The sequence below is a fragment of the Camelus bactrianus genome, chromosome 5 (genome assembly GCF_048773025.1).
Source record: "Camelus bactrianus isolate YW-2024 breed Bactrian camel chromosome 5, ASM4877302v1, whole genome shotgun sequence".
Classification (NCBI taxonomy): Eukaryota; Metazoa; Chordata; class Mammalia; order Artiodactyla; family Camelidae; genus Camelus; species Camelus bactrianus.
In genome coordinates, this window is record NC_133543.1 from 41953372 (window position 1) to 41973426 (window position 20055).

General features: G+C 38.7%; 2 protein-coding genes across 3 annotated transcripts in view; both read right to left on the reverse strand.

Moving 5' to 3' along the window:
• CYTIP (cytohesin 1 interacting protein) overlaps positions 1–5901 on the reverse strand; it is a 29987-nt gene extending 24086 nt beyond the window's left edge. The window contains exon 1 of the mRNA XM_010971330.3: positions 3925–5901. Within this exon, the coding sequence (XP_010969632.1) occupies positions 3925–4098 (174 nt within the window). The 5' untranslated portion in view covers positions 4099–5901. The remainder of the gene's footprint in view (positions 1–3924) is intronic.
• The window catches only part of ACVR1C (activin A receptor type 1C), a 138821-nt gene that overhangs the window by 3279 nt on the left and 115487 nt on the right, over positions 1–20055 (reverse strand). Inside the window, exon 11 of one of the 2 annotated variants that reach the window (XM_074363693.1) lies at positions 3949–4084. The exons of the other annotated variant lie outside the window; for it this stretch is intronic. The gene's annotated coding sequence lies outside the window, so the exon portion shown is untranslated. Of the gene's footprint in view, positions 1–3948; positions 4085–20055 lie in introns of those variants that run through there. 2 annotated transcript variants of the gene reach the window in all.

The window sequence follows — 20055 nt, forward strand, 5'->3', positions numbered from 1 at the left end:
CAGTGATGGTACTAAAACTCATGAATGAGGAGCTGGTGTGCAACGAACAGCATATGCTGGCAACAGCTGTCTTTTATTACACATTATCTAATATGAGAAATCTAGGTTTAGCAATTTGGCAGGACTGCAAACTACACATTCAATTATGACTGCTGAGTAGACAAAGCTCCTTAACCCCTTGCTAGCTCTAACAGAAAAATGCCTGGGGTTGGGCTTAGAATCTTGCCTCTTGTTTTTAGTCAGAAGGCTTAAAAGTTCACACGTTAATATTAAAAAAGGAATTTTTGTTGCTATGCAGTGATTCACAATGTCCCCCCTTAGTGGGAAACCAAAATACTTCAGCTGTCAGTTTGCAAAACATAGGAGAAATCTACAGCCGAGCTAGACACCTTGCCCCTCAGAGGAGCTCAAAGCTCAATACTGTAGCCACTTCTGCTGCTAAGTAACAGCCTGTTACTTCCTGGTCCCCACTGTCTACTCATTTCCTGAAAGTGTTGAGGGTAGGGGGAGGGGAGTTGGCAGGTGAGATACTTTGTTTTTGTTGTTTGTTTCAAAAGTCCCCAAATTATGTGCTCTGCTCCGTTTCTAGTCCCCTACCTCATCCTCTCCGGCTCTCTGATGAATACAGCCTTTCCACCCCCCTTTTAAGCCAGGAGTTTTAGCATACCAGGGCTCCACAAAATTATTTCTCAATTTCCTAATTTATAGGTGCCCTTAAGTATCCCAAATAGAATGTTGCACCTTCCCAGAAAAGTCTCCTTGTGGACTCACAAACTTCTTTTTCAAGAAAAATTGTTAAATATTGATTCCAAATATTCCACATTATGCATTAGAGAACACTTTTCAAATTCTTTTTATAGTGAAATTAGCAGTTTTCTACTGAATGTATTCATTCAATAATCAAAATATCTTGTTGCCATTAGGAACACTTGGGAGTTTTGGTAACAGATGGATGTGTGTCCAGAAATAATGTGAAAGCTCCTGAAGGGCAAAACCCATGCCAGAAATACATGCATTACAGAGCTTTGTACAGTATTTTGTATCTGAACTTATTAATGAAACCACCCTTCCAGAAGTTGTCTATTTAGTAATAATTTGAAGACAAATAAACAAACACCCCCAGGCTAAGAGATTCCGTTTGCGGTCTCACTAATGCACATGCAAATGTCTGTTTGTCAGGTTCTCACTATAGCTTTCAGAGAAAACTACTTCCCAAAGGCAACCTACTACCTTGGGAGAATGGGAATAAGGTCCAGTGGCTACTCCTTAGCATCACAACATTTATCAAGAAACCCTTACTTCCTCCTGTCTCCTTCATACAGCGTTTTCCCATTGTAGGGATTTTTTTTTTTTTTCTAAAACTATGTTCAGAAGTAGGAGTGGTACTGGTGGGTGTGTCACCTCCTACAAATTCAGGTCCTCAGATACCAAAATCTATTTTTAAACAATTTTAAGTGTAAACACCCAAATGATTCTGAAGATTAATCTGAAACTACAGGCTAACCAGCTTTGCAGAAACCAAAGCCAACGATAACAAGAAGTATGAATTGTTGACGTCAGCCCTGAAAGGGTTGAAAATAACAGTGGGCAGAGAAACACCTGCTTGTGGGATTGCTCACAGGGATCTCGTTGCCTGCAATTCAGTCAGTGGCAAATGGATGATTACTCTCTAAAAACCAGTTAAAGGAAATGAACATCCATTTGGCGAATTCTGAACCGTTGGGGTAAACTTGCATCATCTCATTGATGATAACTGTACAGAATCATATGTATCACATACAACAGGTTTTGTTTTGCCTTTTTTTTTTCTTAAAGTAATTCTCACAGCAGTAAGAAAAAGCTGTTTGAATAGGAAAGTGTTACCATGGGGAAGAACGTGAGAAAAGGGAGAAGAGAAAACCTGAGAAAGATGAGAACATATGAATAAAATAACTGGCGTGGGAATGTTGTATGTGTACATATATTATACATATTATACATACACACACATGTGCATCTCATTTGCCTAAATCCCGATGATTATCTTCCTCCAGTAATCTCCTACTGTTTGCCTCTTTTCGGTTCACACTGTCTTCACTCAGGCTTAGAAGGTGATGTGACTCCTTCTTCATTGCCTTTCATAGTCAAGTCTTCGTGTCTCTTCCCCATTCCCTGGGTTCCTCTTTCTCCAACTACTGCAAAATTTGCTCCCTCACCACTAGTGACTTACCGACTTAACCCATTTACTGACAGGCATGTTTCTAGAGTAAGGTTCCTAAAACCTTCCAGTCAAACATGCTCAGTTGGTTCCCTGTGCTGGTCAATTACTGCTCCCGCAGGGGAAGTGTTCAGGTGTTGTGTAAAGCAGCCCAGCTCTGAGGTCTCCTTTCCCCTCCACACAGACACTCATCAGGTCTACCTAACACACTAGTGTGCTGTTACTTAAACTGCCCTAAGGCCCCAAGATTTGTGCCTCAGCATTTTAACCAGTCCCTTGTTCTGGAGTACCCTTCAATGTCTGGAATATCTATCCTTCAAGGGTCAAAGACATGTACTTGGATTAGGGCACGTATGTTACTTTATGTTTGTTCTGCCTACTGAATTGTAAACCCTCTAAGGCCAGGAAATGAGTCCTTCTCATCTTTGTACACCATACACCGCTCTATATCTGAAAAATGAATAAAGATTTTGGTATTCCTCACAGTTGCTTTATTTTCAGACAGTATAAATGGATAGGAATGTTCATCATTATATTAAACTTAATGTCATAAAAGCACTTTTGGACTGAAAAAGATCAATCATTCAAACCACAGTAAATTATGCCCTTATCTTCATTGTGAAAAATACCATGGAATCAGCTAGGTACCTCACTGAAAAAAGATCCTGACTCTCCCACTAAGCTATAACTCTCTAATACTGAAATTAGAAGGCTTAAGAGGAACACATGATGTACATGCAAGATTTAAAGGCAAAAAAAAAAAAAAATCATGCTTTTAAGCAATCCTAAATATTTTCTGTGGGAGTGCTATATCTAAATTCAGATATGTATTTGGGGCATTATAGCAAATTATTTAACCAAAATCTGCAGAGGTGTTTTGGTTTAATTTTTTTTCTTTTACTAATTAGAAATTGAAAAATTAAAAAATTAACAATAAATCCCGCTGGACATGGAGTTTTCCAAAAGAGTTTTCCTCTCTATGGAAATACTTTGCAATAAAAATTAAAATAACAGCATAATTATTGAGCACATACTACATGTCAGTCACTGTACATTTCCTCCCTTAAGCCGCAGAAGAGCCCCATAGGGTAGTTCTATTATTATCTTCATTTTAGAAAAAAAAAGAAACCTGAATCTTAGAGAAGCAGGTGACTTACTCAAGATTCCACAGCTAGTAAGTGGCCAATCTTGCGCTCATTTATTCAATAAAAGTCTTAATTCCCAATACCGTGAGGTATGTGCCAGTGCCCCAGAACTGAAGATAATTTAAGCAACAAAATTTGTCCTAAAAAGAAGTGTTCTCAGTGGATTATGAACTGAAATGACTATCAAGGGCTAGGAGAGAGGCTGGGAGAGAAGGAATCAATGGGAGACATGCAGGAAAACAGATCAACAGTTCTCAAACCCGTTGTATCTACATACACCACCTTCAAGTTTGACGTGCTTAATGAGTATCATTTTACCCGAACACCTCTTCAACTGAGGAAAACAATCTTCTTTCAAGTTCTGCCTTAAAAACTGTTTTTTCATGGTCTTAAACCTTAAAATTAAGATATAAGGTCTAGTCCATGAGCTCTCTGGGCTCCTCGCCTCCTTCCTATTCTATACGCTGAGCCACTAATTCCAAAGCCTCTAAAATAGCATTTTTAATATGAAGTCAGACAAGCATATCACTCTGCTCTCAAGAGAACATGAACACTCTGAAAGGTACAAAGTAGCAATCATACCTGCTTTCTTCCCCGAGGCAGAGTAGCCACAGTGTCTGCCAGCATTTGCAGCCTTCTGTTATCATCCATGGGAAAGCTGCCTGTGAGCGTGGAGTAAGAGGCATACGCTGGACCAGCGCAGTACTCCACAAAACTGCCATTGCTGCTCTGCTGCACGAGCCTTTGTAGAGACATTGTGAACAAAGATTACTCCAGCTAGCACATGGTTGAGTGGCCTTGCAGGATGGGGGAAGCTCAAAGTATAACCCTCTGACAAGGAGTCAAGAGCAGCAAAGCAGAAAGAGCCCATGTGACTTCTGTGGTTTGAGGTCCTCCTTACACAAACCCTATCTTGCAGTTCACTCCCATTTTTCAATGCTTTTTTTTCTTTAAGCCCCTGAGAGAACCTAAAGCTAATTTTACCATTAAAATAAATTGACTTATTTTTCTTTTCTCCTTCAAACAGCCAGAACTCTTACACTTTCATGTTCTATAGCAAGTTGTGTTCAAAATATCATCTGCCTTTTTTTTTTTAAAGGAAAAAAGAAAAAACTTCAAGTTCTGCCATTCGTGTGCCAGGTACTCTCCTACTTAATATGGGCAGTGCAATGTAAAGGTCAGGGTATGTGGCCACTGAATCCTTGTGAATATAAGCATGACTTACAGGGTCCAGTCATAATGTTTTCTCACAAAGTCCTTGTAACGTACTTTCCTCAGAGTATACCCTAGCTCACTAATGTTCATCAAAAAGACATTTTATCTGCCACTTGGGCTGTGACCATTCAGCATTCCTGGCTTGCCCTTCTACTACTTTGTCCTCACTAAAATTGTCCATCATCTTTACAAAGAAAAATGGGAGGGGAAGACCAGCACATTTAGAGCACAAATTTGGCTGTATCTTAGACTGGACTTTGTTGCAGCATCAGCAAGTCGTCCCAGGAGAGGAATGGAGAGGCCATAAAAGTAATAGACAAACCAAGGTGGCACAAGAATGTGCCTGCAGCTGATCCCTGCCTGTGCATGGGGGCCAAGGGCACCACTGTGAAGTACCCAAGATCACAGATGCTTTTATCGGCGGGGGTTGGGACATGTGGTTTTAAGAGAATTGGTTTCAGAGGAGGAGCAGGGGATGGAAGTAGAAGGAAGATTCACAACAAAAATCAAAATGAGAAGTTTTGCATAGTATAAAATGTCAACTTGTCATTTTTGAAATCTTTTGGAAGGTCAATAGTAGAATTTCATAGAGTCAGAAAGTCTTTAAACTAAAATGGAAGTCAAGGTGAATTAAGCTCATGCAGAACCTGCCAAATGTAAATAGTAAAATCTTCTGAGTTCACAGTGCCTCCAGAGATGCAGCCACCTCAGAAATTTTTTAAACTATAATTATGATTCATTACCACTGGAACTGGATTGTGACATGAACAAAATGATGTCTCCAAAAACCTGTAAAGATCTAAATCAGGGATTACAAACATATGCCTTTGGGGTTCAGTCAGGTAAAATAATATAATATAAATGCGTAAAACAAAAGGGAGTGATAGAGACTTTGGCAATTGAAGAATAGGGTCAATTATAAAGACGTATATGTAATATGCATGTGTGACAGAGAGAGAGAGAGAGATTCTGAAAACATCTCCAGGCTATAAGGCACATGACTTAAATCAATACTATTATTTGAGGACAGCAGTCCTCTCATCACTGTTGTACTTCATATCTCAGGTAGGAGGAACAGAATTTGTAAAGAAAGAGACAAAACTGTAAGGTTTCTTGATGATATGGTTGCATAACTAGAATATCCAAGACAATCTACTGAAGAACAGACTTAGTAGGACAGTTTTCCTAAAGGTAGGACTCGAGGGATAACATACAAAAAAGAAACAGATTTCTCAAACAGTAGCAGTAGATGACATGAACTTGTAATACTGGAAGAGAGAAACATTCTCAAAATAGCCAAAAAGTCATAAAACAAGAATGGACTTTAGTAAGCATTTCTAAGATTTTATGAAGAACATTATAAAGTAAGGGAAAAATACCGTGTCTCCATATGAGAAGAATCCTTCTTGTGAAATTTCTATTATCCCCCAGTTTTCTAAAATAGTCAACGTACTGCAAGTCAAAATCCACGCAGGATTTTGTTTGCTTGCTTGTTTATAAAATTTGACACACATTCTTACATTCGTCTGAAAGAGAAAGTGCAAAGACTAATTATGAAGAAGTTGAAAATAATAATGGTTGGGGATAGGGGTAAGGATGGTCCTTGGGAAAATTATCCTACTTGGGTATCAGGAAAAATTACAAGAGCTAGAACTATAGGGTCAAATAGAATAAATCAATGAAAAGAATATTGACAAATTAAATATTATCAAATGAATAGAGAATCCCAAAACAAATCCATGCATATTCAGAAATGTATTATACCATGAAGTCATTTTAATTCATTAAGAGAAGAATAATCCCTTCAATAAATGAGGTTGATACTCACGTGGAAACAATTAAGTCATAGTTTTTTATTAATTATAATAATAAATTCCAGATGACTTAGGGAGTTAAATGTAAAATTAACTTTAAAATTAAAATAGTAGCAGAAAACAGACTATTTTAGTAAGATTAGATTATGAATGGTTTTCCTAACAATAAAGAAAAGTCTAGAGAGCATTAGTAATATAAATATTAAAAACTTCTGTTCAGTGAAAGCTATAACGTACGTGGGTTAAACTAAGTGACAGCAAGAAATTATCTGTGATACACATTTTATTAAAGGCCATAGTACATAAAAAAAAACTTCAAATTGTGCTTTGAAGAGAAGTATTCTTTAATGAGCAAAGGCCATTAATGGATAATTTACAGAAGCAGCACAAATCATTAATACACTTATTAAAGGATGTTCAAACTTTTTAGTAGTCAAGAAAGTAAAACTTGAAACAATAGTTAGATACTAATTTTTGGGCACCAAAAAATGAATAGAAAAGCAAAAATTAGTGATATCCAGTATTGGTGAAGTTACAAATAAATGGGCTCTTGGCACTTTGTAGAACTATAAATCAATAAAACTATATTAGTAGGATAGTTTGACAGTATGAAATATGAAACATGCACACCAGGAATTCTACTTTTAAGAATGTACCCTACAGAAGTATTCTTACAAGTGCAGAAAACAAGACTATTTCTTGTGACATTATTTGTAATTGTGAAAAGTGGGAGTTTTAAATGTATGTCAGTTTAGAAGTAGCTAAATACTTTATGATAATTTACTCCAATGGAAAACTTTGCACCCATTAGAAAGTATAAAATAAACATCCATATGCACAAAGATCTTTAAGACAAAGTAGGAGAAAAGATAGAAAAACAATGTGCATATTATCCTATTTATTCCTTTTTCTTAAAGATCACAAATCTATACATACACTAACATATATAGACATAAAAAAGATTACAACAGATAAGGATAGTGCCCTACTTATGATGGTCTGACAGGATTTTTTGACTTTATGATGAAAGCAGCAGCATTCAACAATTCAGTAAACTTCGAATTGTGACTTTCAGCCTTTTTTCAGGCTAGGAGTGTACTCTCTTGTGATGCTGGGCAGGGCAGCGGGAGACACAGCTCCCAGTCATCCACACAATCACAAGGGAAAACCACCGGTACACTTCATCATTCTGTGCTCACTCACTTTTAGTACATTATTCAATAAATTACATGAGGTATTTGATTCTATAAATGAAATAGGCTTTGTGTTGGATGATTTTGCCCAACTGTAGGCTAATGTAAATGTTCTGAGCATATTTAAGGTAGGCTGGGCTTAGCTATGATGTTAAGTAAGGTAGATGCATTTCAACTTACAATATTTTTAATTTACAGTGGGTCTATTGGGGTGTAACCCATCACAAGTTGAAGAAGGTTTGTATATACTAATCTGTTACCTCTGGAGAAGAAATTAAGGGAGAAAGTGGGGAGGGTTGTAAAGGAAGACTTTCAAAATTTATTCTGTATGTGGTTTGAAGCTTTTATAATAAGTATGCATTCATATATTAGTTGGTCAACTTTAAAAACATCAATAATTCACAGAAAATTTTAAAAAACCTATCACATTTTGTTGATAATATTTCATGATTTTCTAGGTCTTCATACTGTTTATGCTTACTGATGAGGAATTATTAGTCTATCCACTGCACACTTGACATTTGTTTATAGGTTAAAACTTTATTTTGCTTAATGAGGTTTTTTTCATCCTGTTAGGTAATTCTTCCATGTTTCTTTATCATTTTTTTCAACCAAGTAAATTTTCTCTTCAAATAAGACTACTGGAGTTTCCACAAAATACTAAAGGAGAGTAACACAATCACAGGCCACTAATTTTCATGGAAGCAAAGGGCATTGGTTTGTCCTGCTGAAACCCACATTTCTCAAATGGCAGTTCTCAACTGCCTAATTCAGTTCTCATTCGTCATTTATTACCTCCACCCTCCCAACCACATTTACACAGCTCCATTTCAAAATCCAAATCTTTTATCAAAATTCAGGGTAAACAAGTGACAGTGTTCCTTCCTCTTCCCTTAATTAATATGCTGTGTCACCATCAGGGCTCAGCTTTTACTTAACTTGCTCAATGGGCGTGGACAGTGTTACCCCACAGAATTGGGAAGGGCTTTAGGGCTTTAGAAAGTAACTTCTTAGAAAGCAAGAAAACTGTTGTGGGACCGGAATTTTGTGTAATGCTTGGAGCAACAAAATACATGTTTGAGATCTAGGTAATTTCCCCTGGCTTTTAAATAAAATCCAAACTTTTTAGCCTGTCGTTTGAGTTCCTTATATTCTAGTAGAACTTATGATGTCATATCATACCACATTCTGGTCACACTGGCCTTCTTACTAACCCTCCAAAAGAAAACAGTTTCTCCTCAGGGCCTTTGCACTCACTGTTCCCTCTGCTTGAAACACTGCTCCCCAACCCCGCCATCAATCTTCATTTGTCTTGTTCTCTCTGTCTGTCTGTTTCTCTCTCTCTTCAAATCTCAGCTCAAATATTATCTACTAGAGAGGTCCCAAATATTCCCAATTGAATGGATAAAGGTGTTAAACAAGTTGCATCCAAATGGAAGAGCTCTAAGGAGAGCTTTCACTTTGGGGTTCCCTAGTTAGGCACCCCTCCAATCTGCTCACCACCCAGAGCTGCCTGGACTGGCCCTGCCACCTGTAGAGGACTTGCCTTTGACAATAGCAAGAGAATCAGCAGAGTAGGGCCAGCAGGAAGCAACTTAATGGATTGCTTCTCCATTTTTGTTTCAGGGTCTAGAAAGGTAGGTGTGTTTGTGCGTGTGTGTGTGCACGTGCAAGAAAGAAGTACAGAAGAGCAAAAAGGTAACTTCTTAGAATATCAGAATCTTCTGTTTTCTTTCAATCCCTTTCTACTTAAAATTTCAAAAAAAGATATAAAAATCTCAATTTATTTGAGATTCAAACGTAACTCAGGGAAGAATAGTATATTAGTCATTTCTGTGTGTTCCTAACCTAGTACAGAGCCTAACAATGGACATCAGTAAATATATCTTAAATTTATTGAATTAAAATAATAAAGCCAAACAGATATAGCAGAAGGTAGTAAGCACAGGAGAGAAACCAACAATAATACATCCCTCTTTGATAAATCCATAGTATTTGTTAGAGAGTATATATATATGTGTGTGTGTATATATATATATATACACACACACACACACAGATATATATATTTCCTTGAAAAGATGCTAACCAAATTTACAGAATGTTAGACTGGAAGGAACCTCAGAACCAACTAATCTAAGTCCCTTAATTTTCAGATAAAAAAAAATGAGGCCTAGAAAATTTAAGTCTTGCCAAAGAGACAGAGTAATTTAATGGCAGAACTATGACTAGACTGCTTGGTCTCCTTCAATTCAATTCCGTAAGTACTTACTGAGAATACAGTCATAGTAACAGCTAAGCAATGTGCTAAATCGTTTAGCCTCATAAAACAATGAGTATAGTACTATATTTAACATTATTTCCCAGTTGAGGATACGGAGGCCAACACACTTGCCTAATGTTACACAGCTAATACCTATGACAGCCAGGATTAGAATCCAGAGTACTCATTTCCAAAGATAACAGGGTTAACCATTGTGCCATACTGCCCCCCACCCCCAAACTGTGCTAACATTCTTTGGCTATAAAGATGAACCACATATGACCCCTGCCTCACAGAGATCAGAATCCAGAAGAAAAGACAGAGAAAAAATGTCTCAGTATGATAGTAAGTAAAATTAGTGATTCTAACAACAACTATGGATTTACCAAAGAAGGACAAAATAAAGTATTTCCTTTACTTCAACGCATAGCCCTAAGAAGTTTACAATCTAAATAAAACGGTATCATCCATATACAATTAATCATAATAAAAGGAAAAGTGCCAATTATTGGTAACTATCTTATGGATTAAACTGTATCACCCCAAAAGATATGTTCAAGTCCTAACCCTTGGTACTTGTGACCCATTTTAGAAATAGGGTCTTTGCAGATGTAAACAAGTTAAGGTGAGGTCTTAGGATGGCCCTCATCTGATATGACTGGTGTCCACATAAGAAGAGGGAAACGCCATGTTGAAGGGAGACACAGGAAGAACACAATGTGATGACAGAGGCAGATTTTTGATTGCAAGCTTTGCAGTTGTAAGCTAAGGAACACCAAGTATCAACAGCCACGACCAGAAGCTGGGAAGGGGCAAGGAGGGATTCTGCCTAGAGTCTCAGATGGAGCAAGGCCCTGGTGACATTTTAATTTCAGATTTCTAGCTTCTGAAACTGCAATGAAAAAGAATTCTGCTGGTTTAAGCCACTAAATTTGTGATAATTTGCCACCGCACCCTAGGAAACTCACATGCTATCCATTCTTCCTCACATTTAGAGATATTATGACTATTAAAAGTGGAATGTGCTCTCAATCTCAAGAACAGGTGATTGTTCAGCACCTCCTTGGCCAGCATATTGATTCAAAATTACAGTCGAAGTTCTTTGAAATAACAAGTGTTGAAATTTCATGCCCAAACATATGACAAAGAATTATCTGAATGCAGAATTCAGATGAATTCAGAAACAGTGACACTCTGTCTTTAGCCAAGCACTGTGAGCATTCTGTTTCACTAATAAGCTGGGGAGTAGGGGTCAAAAAGGTTGTGAAACAAATGATTTAACCTAAGATAGTTGGACAGCTGGCCTGGTTCCCAAAACAGAAGTCTGGGAAAATCGCCACGTAGTTCAGACACTGTTTCCAAAGGCAGCAGCTAGCAGCTATTTTTCCCTCCTCACCAGTGGAAAAATACAGAAGCTACTGCCTTCTGCACAAGCACCTGACCACGTGGTCCTGCCAGTCTCGGCCAGAACGTGATCTGTCTCTCTTGTTGGGCAAAGGTACTGTCTTCTACTTAGGATTTCCAAAGTTAGTGCTAGTGTAGGGTGCATTTCCCTATATACCCAATGCAGGAAGAAATGCCACATCATTCTGTAGATCAAAATAAGTGACACAGGAAATGGAAAATATCTTTGAGAATGTAAAGTCTTATAAAAATTTAAGGGGTTTAAAGTTTCCTGGAGGCTGCTAGAATTTGACACATAACTTACATTCCTCTAGTACCATATTTCTAAAGATCATTTTGGCCCAAATCTATTAACACACACCCTGAGGGTGGGGGCACAGTGTTCCAAATCCAAAGAATGCCAGCACATCAGCTACAGAGCAAACTTCAGACTCCTTCACATAGTTCGCGGCACCTTCCCTAACTTGTGTCCAGCATCCTTCACAACTGTATGTTCCTGTGTGTGTGCGCCCTTAGGTACACACTACTTATGACAGGAAAAAGGCCAACTGATTCAGCTTGAGTCTTAAGCCCCTGGGCAAGTTAATTAACTCATCTGAGCTTCACTGTCCTCAGCTATAAAATGGAACCGAGCATTATACATATCACCAAGTAAAACATAACAGTACCCAGAACATAGTAATTGCTCAATAAATGTTTCCTGTAATCATTATTATTATTACTCATAGTTTGCCCTCCAGCTACCCTAGGCTACTGTGTTCCCTGAAAATACATAGTTCTTTACAACTTAACCTTTGTTCACAACATATTGTTCACTTGGATTTACCTATTCCACCTCTCTCCGTAGAAATCCTACCCATTCTCCCAGGCCCACCTTAAATGCTAAATCCTTCATGAAGCCTTGCCTGATATCCTGTAGCAGAGCAGCACCTCCCCGGGGCATCCAAAGCAAGTTTAAAGGGTCTCTGTTATGATAAATCACACTTTGCCTTGTTAAAATTATGTGTACCTGTCTTTTCTTCGATAATAACTTGTGAGCTCACCTCCTCCAGCCCCACCCCAAGACAAAGTTCCTTTCTCATTCATCTTTGTATCCCTCCAGCACTTGGAAGAGTGACTTTCTCATAAAAGCCGCTCAGTACACATTTGACGAATACATCCATAATCTGCCCAAAGCTCTGGCAGCTGATTTATTCTCCCAGTGATTCTTTCCTTTGAGCAATGTAGGTATTTGATGAATAATATTTACTGTATGTTTAATACTTAAATGTAATTTATGTTTACTGAGTTGTTCAGCTTAATTATAATGAGTCTGAAATAATTTGGTAGTTTGAAAGGAAAACCCAGTACGGTAATAATATACATCTTATACTTTATTTCTATGATGATAAGGGGCCATCAATTGTAATATTCACCATTGATTTTCTAACTACATTTCAAGAAAAACTTCCACATTAAATGTACCCAAAGATGGTAAGAAACATCCTATTTTCAGAAATGTACAGTGGGAAGAAGCTGTGCGTCAGGATTAAAGAAGTGCAGTCAGGGCTCTTTTCTCCCAGCCTCGCCCCCTCCATGCCCCAGGATGTACGCCGCATTAACTAGACTTGCCCAGCCAGTCCTGCAGGGCAGAATGCAGCCTCCCACCTCATTTGTCTCAGACTTTTCTTCTATTTGATTGGACCTCACATTTTGTGACTTCTGCCTCTAAAATCTCTAACATCTGTCTCCCCCTTTCCATGACCACCTGCTTCCTCCAAGCTCAAGCCCTGGGTTCAGTCCTCAATGCAACATAATAGTAGACAACTGGTCTCCCAATATACAGTCTCCCCAACCTATCTATTATTATCAAATCATGTCATACCCCATGCCTACTGAATTAAGTTTAGACTTCTTAGCCTTGCATTAAAAGTCACTCACAATCTCCATCGACAGATGACTGGGTAAAGAAGTTGTGGAATATTTATACAATTGAATACTACTCAGCCATAAAAAATAATAAAATACGCCATTTGCAGCAACATAGATGGACCTGGAGGTCATCATTCTAAGGGAAGTAAACCAGAAAGAGAAAGAAAAATACTATATGATATCACTTACATATGGAATCTAAAAAAAAATACAAATGAATTTATTTACAAAACAGAAACAGACTTACAGACATAAAAAACAAACTTATAGTTACCAGGGGGGAAGGGGATGGGAAGGGACAAATTGGAAGTTTGAGATTTGCAGATATTAACTAATATATATAAAATAGATAAACAATAAGTTCATACTGCACAGGGAACTATATTTAATATCTTGTAGTAACTTACAGTGAAAAAAATATGAAAATGAATATATATGTTCATGTATGACTGAAGCATTATGCTGTATACCAGAAATTGACGCAACATTGTAAACTGACTATACTTCAATGAAAATACGTATATAGAAAAAAAAAAAAAGAAATACTTCCAAATTGGTAACAAAACATCTGTGTGTAATAAAATAGTTTAACCAAAAAAAAAAAAAAAAAAAGGCACCCACAATATAAATTCTCACCCATTTTCCAGTCTTAACTTTTAATCTAAATAAATTGATTTAGAGCCTCCAAGATATAATATCCTTCCTCCTGAGACTATACCTAACAATGTCATACCTCTGCATCCTTATTTAAACTATTATCTCTTCCTAAAACCCTCTCCCCATTTCTATTTATTGAAATTCCCTCTGCTATTAAGAGCTGAGCTCAAATGCCACCTCCTCTGTGAAGCATTCACCATTGACAGCAGCCAGAATGTCTCATACCACTACTGAATTCCTCTAAAATTTAGTATCTGCCCCATTCACACAGCCCTTGACACATCACCATATAACCCAGTTATTTATTTGCTTGGCTGTTCTCCTATTAGGACAGAAACCCCTTTACCTATATGTGTGATCCTTATAGGCTTAAACAGCATCTTGGCTTAGTAAAACTTGGTTGTACATATATAAAATAAATAAGATTTTTGAAGCAGATAATTTAGCTGTTTAGACGTCACATGGAGGGTTCTGAGGTGACATGGATGGAGTCAGAGCAAATAAAAATTACTGAAATTTATAATTTTCCATGTATTTGACATGCTTATTTAGTGGGACACTCAGAAGCATGGTAGAGGAACAGTGGGCATGTTTAGAACACACCAGAAGGTAAAATAGCCATTGTCTCTGGCCAACTTGGTTTTTTAGACCAAATAGAACAAGTGCAAATGATAAAATGTTACATATTCTCAGACTCAGGGAAGGGAAAAACTAGGGTGTATGTAATCCAAAAATACCTGTACTTTAGGTTAGCAGTGTCAGGAAAAAATATCATCACCATTTTGCAGGTAAGAGAGAAGGAAGGGAAAATATGCCATTTTGCAGGAAGAGAAAAAGAAGCATTTTTATGTCTTTCCTGCTAGTGGTATGACTTCAGCTGATAAACTCTTGTAACACAGAGAATTTCAGCACCACCCTTCTCCATAAGACTGGAGAAGAATAAAAATGAAGTCTGTGTAAGAGATGCATCTGGAAAGAGACAGTAATTACTGGCCAGGGCTGATTAAAATTCTCTCTAGAACCTCAAAGAAGCACGCTGAACATGGCTGAGCAATGGAAGGAAAGTATAACAACTGTTTTGCAGAGCACGTGTGGAGGGAGGAACAAAGACAGGAAAATATATCCCTGGCTTCCAGCCACAAGCTAAAAAAATGAATGAAGGAAATGCCAGATTGTATCGATCTGTCACTCCTTTCTATGGTATGATATTCAACTCCATCATCGGTGTGTAAGATGACACTTTCCCTCCCTGGTAAGCAGATTGTTAATATTCCCTAGTCTTTCTTATGCTGCTGTATTTCATCACCCTAAATAATAGCTATCATAAGGGCCAAGTGTGTTTGTGTTACATATTTTGTCTCCCTAACACACGGCAAAAAATTCTATACATTTTACATGCCGATAGAAAACCAAATAGGGAATATTTACCTTTCCTCCTCACTCCAGAAAACAGACCCAAGATTTTACTGCCAGGACCAAGGGTTACAAGGTGTTTTTTTTTTTTCACGCTACAGACTCCCACTTTTCCCTGGCTTTGTGAGCAGAGGCTTTTGAAATATTCTTCCTAAAATGCAGGGATAACATAAACAATGGTGCTCACTACAATTAACTGGTTTGTTTTCTAATTACTACTAACCAATGATTTTATTTTTTCAAAGGGTAAAAATTCCTTCAAATAGTAAGGAGTTCACAAGTGCCTGCCATTATCCATTTGTCACTCCCCACTGGATCCCTTGCTTGCTGTTTGCTCGCTTCCCTTTGCTTAATGGTTTGGTTTTGGAACATGGTTCACTCAACCAAGCAACAAAAAAACAGAATCCCCTAAATTACTGAACTCTCCAGAAAAAACAATGTACTTGTCTGCAGTGCTGGGGACAAACTAGGAAGTAAAACAGCCTTTGTCATTTTCAAGTGAACTACCTTGCCTTGGTGTAAATTCTCTTTTCCTCCACTTTTGCAGTGTGATTTTCAAGGTCAGGAATCATGTCCTAGAAACTCTGGACTGCATGGGTCTTTGAAGATCAACTAGCTCTTGCTCAACAAACCCTGAAGCCCTCTTTGTCATTCTCCAAGGGAGTAGTAGTTAATTATTCATGCAATTCCTCGGGCTCCTGAAGGATTTAGGTGCAGAGAGGAATGCAGTTCTGTTATCTAGCTTTTAAGTACTGGAAATCTGTTAGTTTTATTTAGTTTGTAATTGTCTTTCTTTTCCTTTCCTTTTTTTAATCTTTTTTTTTTTTTTTTTTTTGCAGAAATTCTAACACAGTTTGCAAAGAAACAAACAAAATTGGCATGCAAACCAGGTTTGAAAAAAAGTAGGGCAGGCTGAGAGGAAACCAGTGGACTCCCCAGAAGAAATTGTACTTGGCATTAATTTTTCTATTTACATTTTTTCCCTCTTTCTTCACAGCTGGTATTTGAATACTGCTAAGAATAAGCAAAGCACAATGGGCTCCGCAAAGGAAAGGAAAGAAGATAAGCATTGAACCCAACTGCCAACATCATAGGTTCAAAAACATTTCCCCCAGTTCTAGGAGTGTTTCATCCTTAGTTTTAAAAATGCTATATATTTTTCTTTTCTTATCAAGGTTAACTCCATACACTCTGCACATTTCTTCTCGTTCCATATTTCTGGTAGATGAGAAGCCACTATAAAGTTTGACCTGGGAGACTTTTTAAATTACCCAATACAAAGTCCTCACTTTACTGATACAGACAATCTGACACAAAGAGGTAAAGCAACTTGCCTGGAGACATGGATCATTGCGAGCAGCTGTAGAAGGAGGCAACGGTCTTCTCCTTTCCAGACCAATGCTCTTCCTGCCAAACCACACTACCTTTTACTGGAAGATCATCATTAGAACCCACTTTGCCTTTTTCTCATCTTTCTTCATAAACCCAACCTTCTAAACTTTTAATCATTTTTATGGTCTTTCAACTAATCCTAAAATTTCAACATGGCATAAGATAACAAGTAACTTTTCAAGAAAATATAAGATAATCAGTTCCTTTTTCATAATGGTATCAAAAGTTCCAGCTTTCTAACCTTACTATCTTTCTTTTCCTCCTAATAAAAATAATTCTTTGCTGCTATTTCCTGACTTTAGACCAAATTCTCATACATATTTCTGTTTTTGCTACTTTCCTACTCCTTTTCATGTGCTACAGATCAGATTGCTAAGATTTCTGAAGCCTGACACAAGAATCGTTTAGTGCTCAATTCTGCTGCCTACTGCCTGTCATCCGTCCATCAATTCAAAAATGAATATGTAGGAATGCATTTCACAGTCTTGGCAGGACAAATTTTTTAAAGACTCTGACTGATTTACAACATTATACCAAATTGCTAGAAATATACTCTGACAAAAAATAACCTGCAATACTAAAACATAATTATAGGAAAGCAAAAAAAAAAAAAAAAAACCCTGGAAAAAGTCCGAGATAAAACAACTCTAAATGAAACTGCTTTTCTTTCTATTTTATTTGTTCTTTTAAATTAAATAAATCTACCACAGTTTTTATGCTTGATTATTTGAGGCAGAAAGGAAAGGAGATAGAATATAGGTTCAATCATGGTAACTAGAATTTCATTAGAAAATAAAATTAATATATTAAAGCAATAAAAAAAATCCATTGTACTAAAATATACACACTGAATTAGCATGACCTTTCTTCATGAAAAGTAAAAATGTTGTGGACATAAGGGATCTCACACTCTAATAAATGATTCTATCCACCAAACCTTTGATTGTCTCAGGTGGAAAAGGCAAAGTTAGTTTAATCTGCACATAGTAAAATTTTAAAAACACACATGGACATTGCCACAGTCTTTCTGTTCACCATCAGTCTACATAAGAATGGGAATTTGGGTTAGTAATTACAATACATTCTAAGTGTGCTGCCTAGAAAAAGTATGTCTTTTTTCTTCTGTAAGAATAAAATGGAGGCTTCCGGGAGAAGATGGCGGAGTAGAAGGACGCTCGCAGGTCACCCTCTCCCACAAATACACCAAGACCCACATCTACAGACCCACTCAGCCAACCAGAACACCTGTGGAACTCCGACAGAACATCGCCCTCTTCAAAAGATAAAGACGCCAAAAATCTGGTAGGAGAAAAGTAATAAAGAAAGAACAAAAGGCAAAGCAGCGCGGGACTGGGTCCCGCGGGGAGGGAGTGGCAAAGGAGGACTGGCGCTCGCTCGCTGGGTCTCCCCTCTCCAATTGAGAGGCCAGCGGGACGGAGGGGGAGCCTCCGAGGCTCGGATCTGTACAGAGCAGCCCTTGACTAACAGAACTAAGTTAAACGGGCACAGAGCGTCCCCCAGACACCCAGCCTGAGACGCGGGCCGGCAGCGGCGGGCAGGGCCAGGCTGCACAAGCCGGTCGGAGGACGGAAGTGGCTGCACGGAGGCGGCCCGGGGGGAACGCAAGGGGCTGCGCGCCGTGGCTGTGGGTGCACAGGGCAGAACAACCTGGGCCCTCCATAAAACAGCAAGGTTGATGTGCTCTCGGGGGAAGGGTGCACACCCCCATCTCTGAAAACCCGCGGAAAGTTTTCGGGGGAAGAGAGGCGGGGCTCAGGCACAGCCGCCATATCCTCCGCGCTTAGCACTCAGGCGGGGGCGGGGGCAAAACCTGCATCCGCACCGAAGGGCTTAGCAGCCTCAAAGGCCAGACTGAGACTGGCCTGCAGCCCGGGGCAGATAGGATCCTTCCATCCAGGTCCCTCAGAGAACTTGCTCCACAAAGACAAACAAGGAGCTGGGTTCTGGCTTGGAGCAGGGACAAGGCTGTCCCTCAGTATTCCCCGAGCCCACCTGAGGAGCGCCGACCAGGGCGGAGCGCGCAGCCGCACAGAGAGCGGAACTACCGGCGGCGCAGGTAGAGGGAGAGCGGCCCCCCCGCCTTTCGGGCAGGAACACAGCCCCTGACCGAGGTGCTGGGAGGGGGCGCGACCCACCCTCCTATCTGGCCAGTCTGCAACATCTGACTGCGGCATCCGGAGGGGCAACGACCCGCCCGCCCACAGCAGAGAGCTGCACCTGACCCAGTGTTAGGAGGAGGCGCGATCTGCTTGCGGACAGGTGCTGGGAGCAGCACAGAAGAGGGCGCCAACAGAGGGCCTCTGAAAACAGCAAGCTGAGCTTCCAAAACAGGATGAAGACAGAAAGACTTCACATTAAAAGCACACAGACTCCAGAACACCGACAAACACCCCCCCCTTTTTTTTTTAAATCTGTTTTTACCTGTTCTATTTTCTATTACTCTCTTAATCTTTACTTCTTAATTCATTTCTATTTCTCTTGGGTTTTGATGTCCTGCTATTGATTAGACACAGGTTTCAAATACATCTATTCATTTCCCCCCCCCCCCTTTTTTTGTAAAGGTTTCAAAAGGACGTCTCAACCCGATTAATACTCTGCTTTAACTCACTCTTCTATTATTCATTATACACTGTTTTCAAACCCTCTTTCTCCCTTCTTTTAAAATTCTTTCTCTCTTATTTTTTTTTCTTTTTTTCCTAAGTTCTATTCCTAAATAGGCATCCGAGAGATAAAATCCTTAAGGACCAAAATAAACAACTGATACTCCATAAACCACAGTGCCAAAGAGGTATGAGCAAGATGAAGAAGCAGAAAAACCTTTCCCAGTTAAAAGAACAAGAGAAATCCCCTGAAAGAAAGATCAATGAAATAGACATCGATAGCCTACTAGATCAAGATTTCAAAAAAGGAGTGATCGAATTGCTGAAGGAATTAAAAGAGATAGTGTTTAGAGATATAAAATATGTCAAAAATGAAATTGAAGCTATAAAGAAGAGCCAAGTAGAATGGGTAAACTCATTGACAGAGATGAGGAATGATCTAATAGCTGTGCAAAGCCGACTACATAATGCAGAGGAACGAATTAGTGATCTAGAAGACAGGGCAATAGAAAGCACCCATTCAGAAGAACTACAAGAGAAGCAAATAAAAAATAATGAAAATAGCATAAGGGACCTATGGGATAATATAAAGCGTCCCAATCTTCGCATAATAGGGGTCCCAGAAGGAGAAGAAAGATCAAAGGGGACTGAAAAGGTTTTTGAAGAAATCATGACTGAAAACTTCCCAAACTTAAAGAAGGAATCAGATATCCAAGTACAGGAAGCTCAGAGGGTCCCAAACAGGAAGAACCCAAATAGAACCACACCAAGACATATCATAATCAAGATGGCCAGAGTCAAGGATAAAGAAATGATTCTAAAGGCAGCAA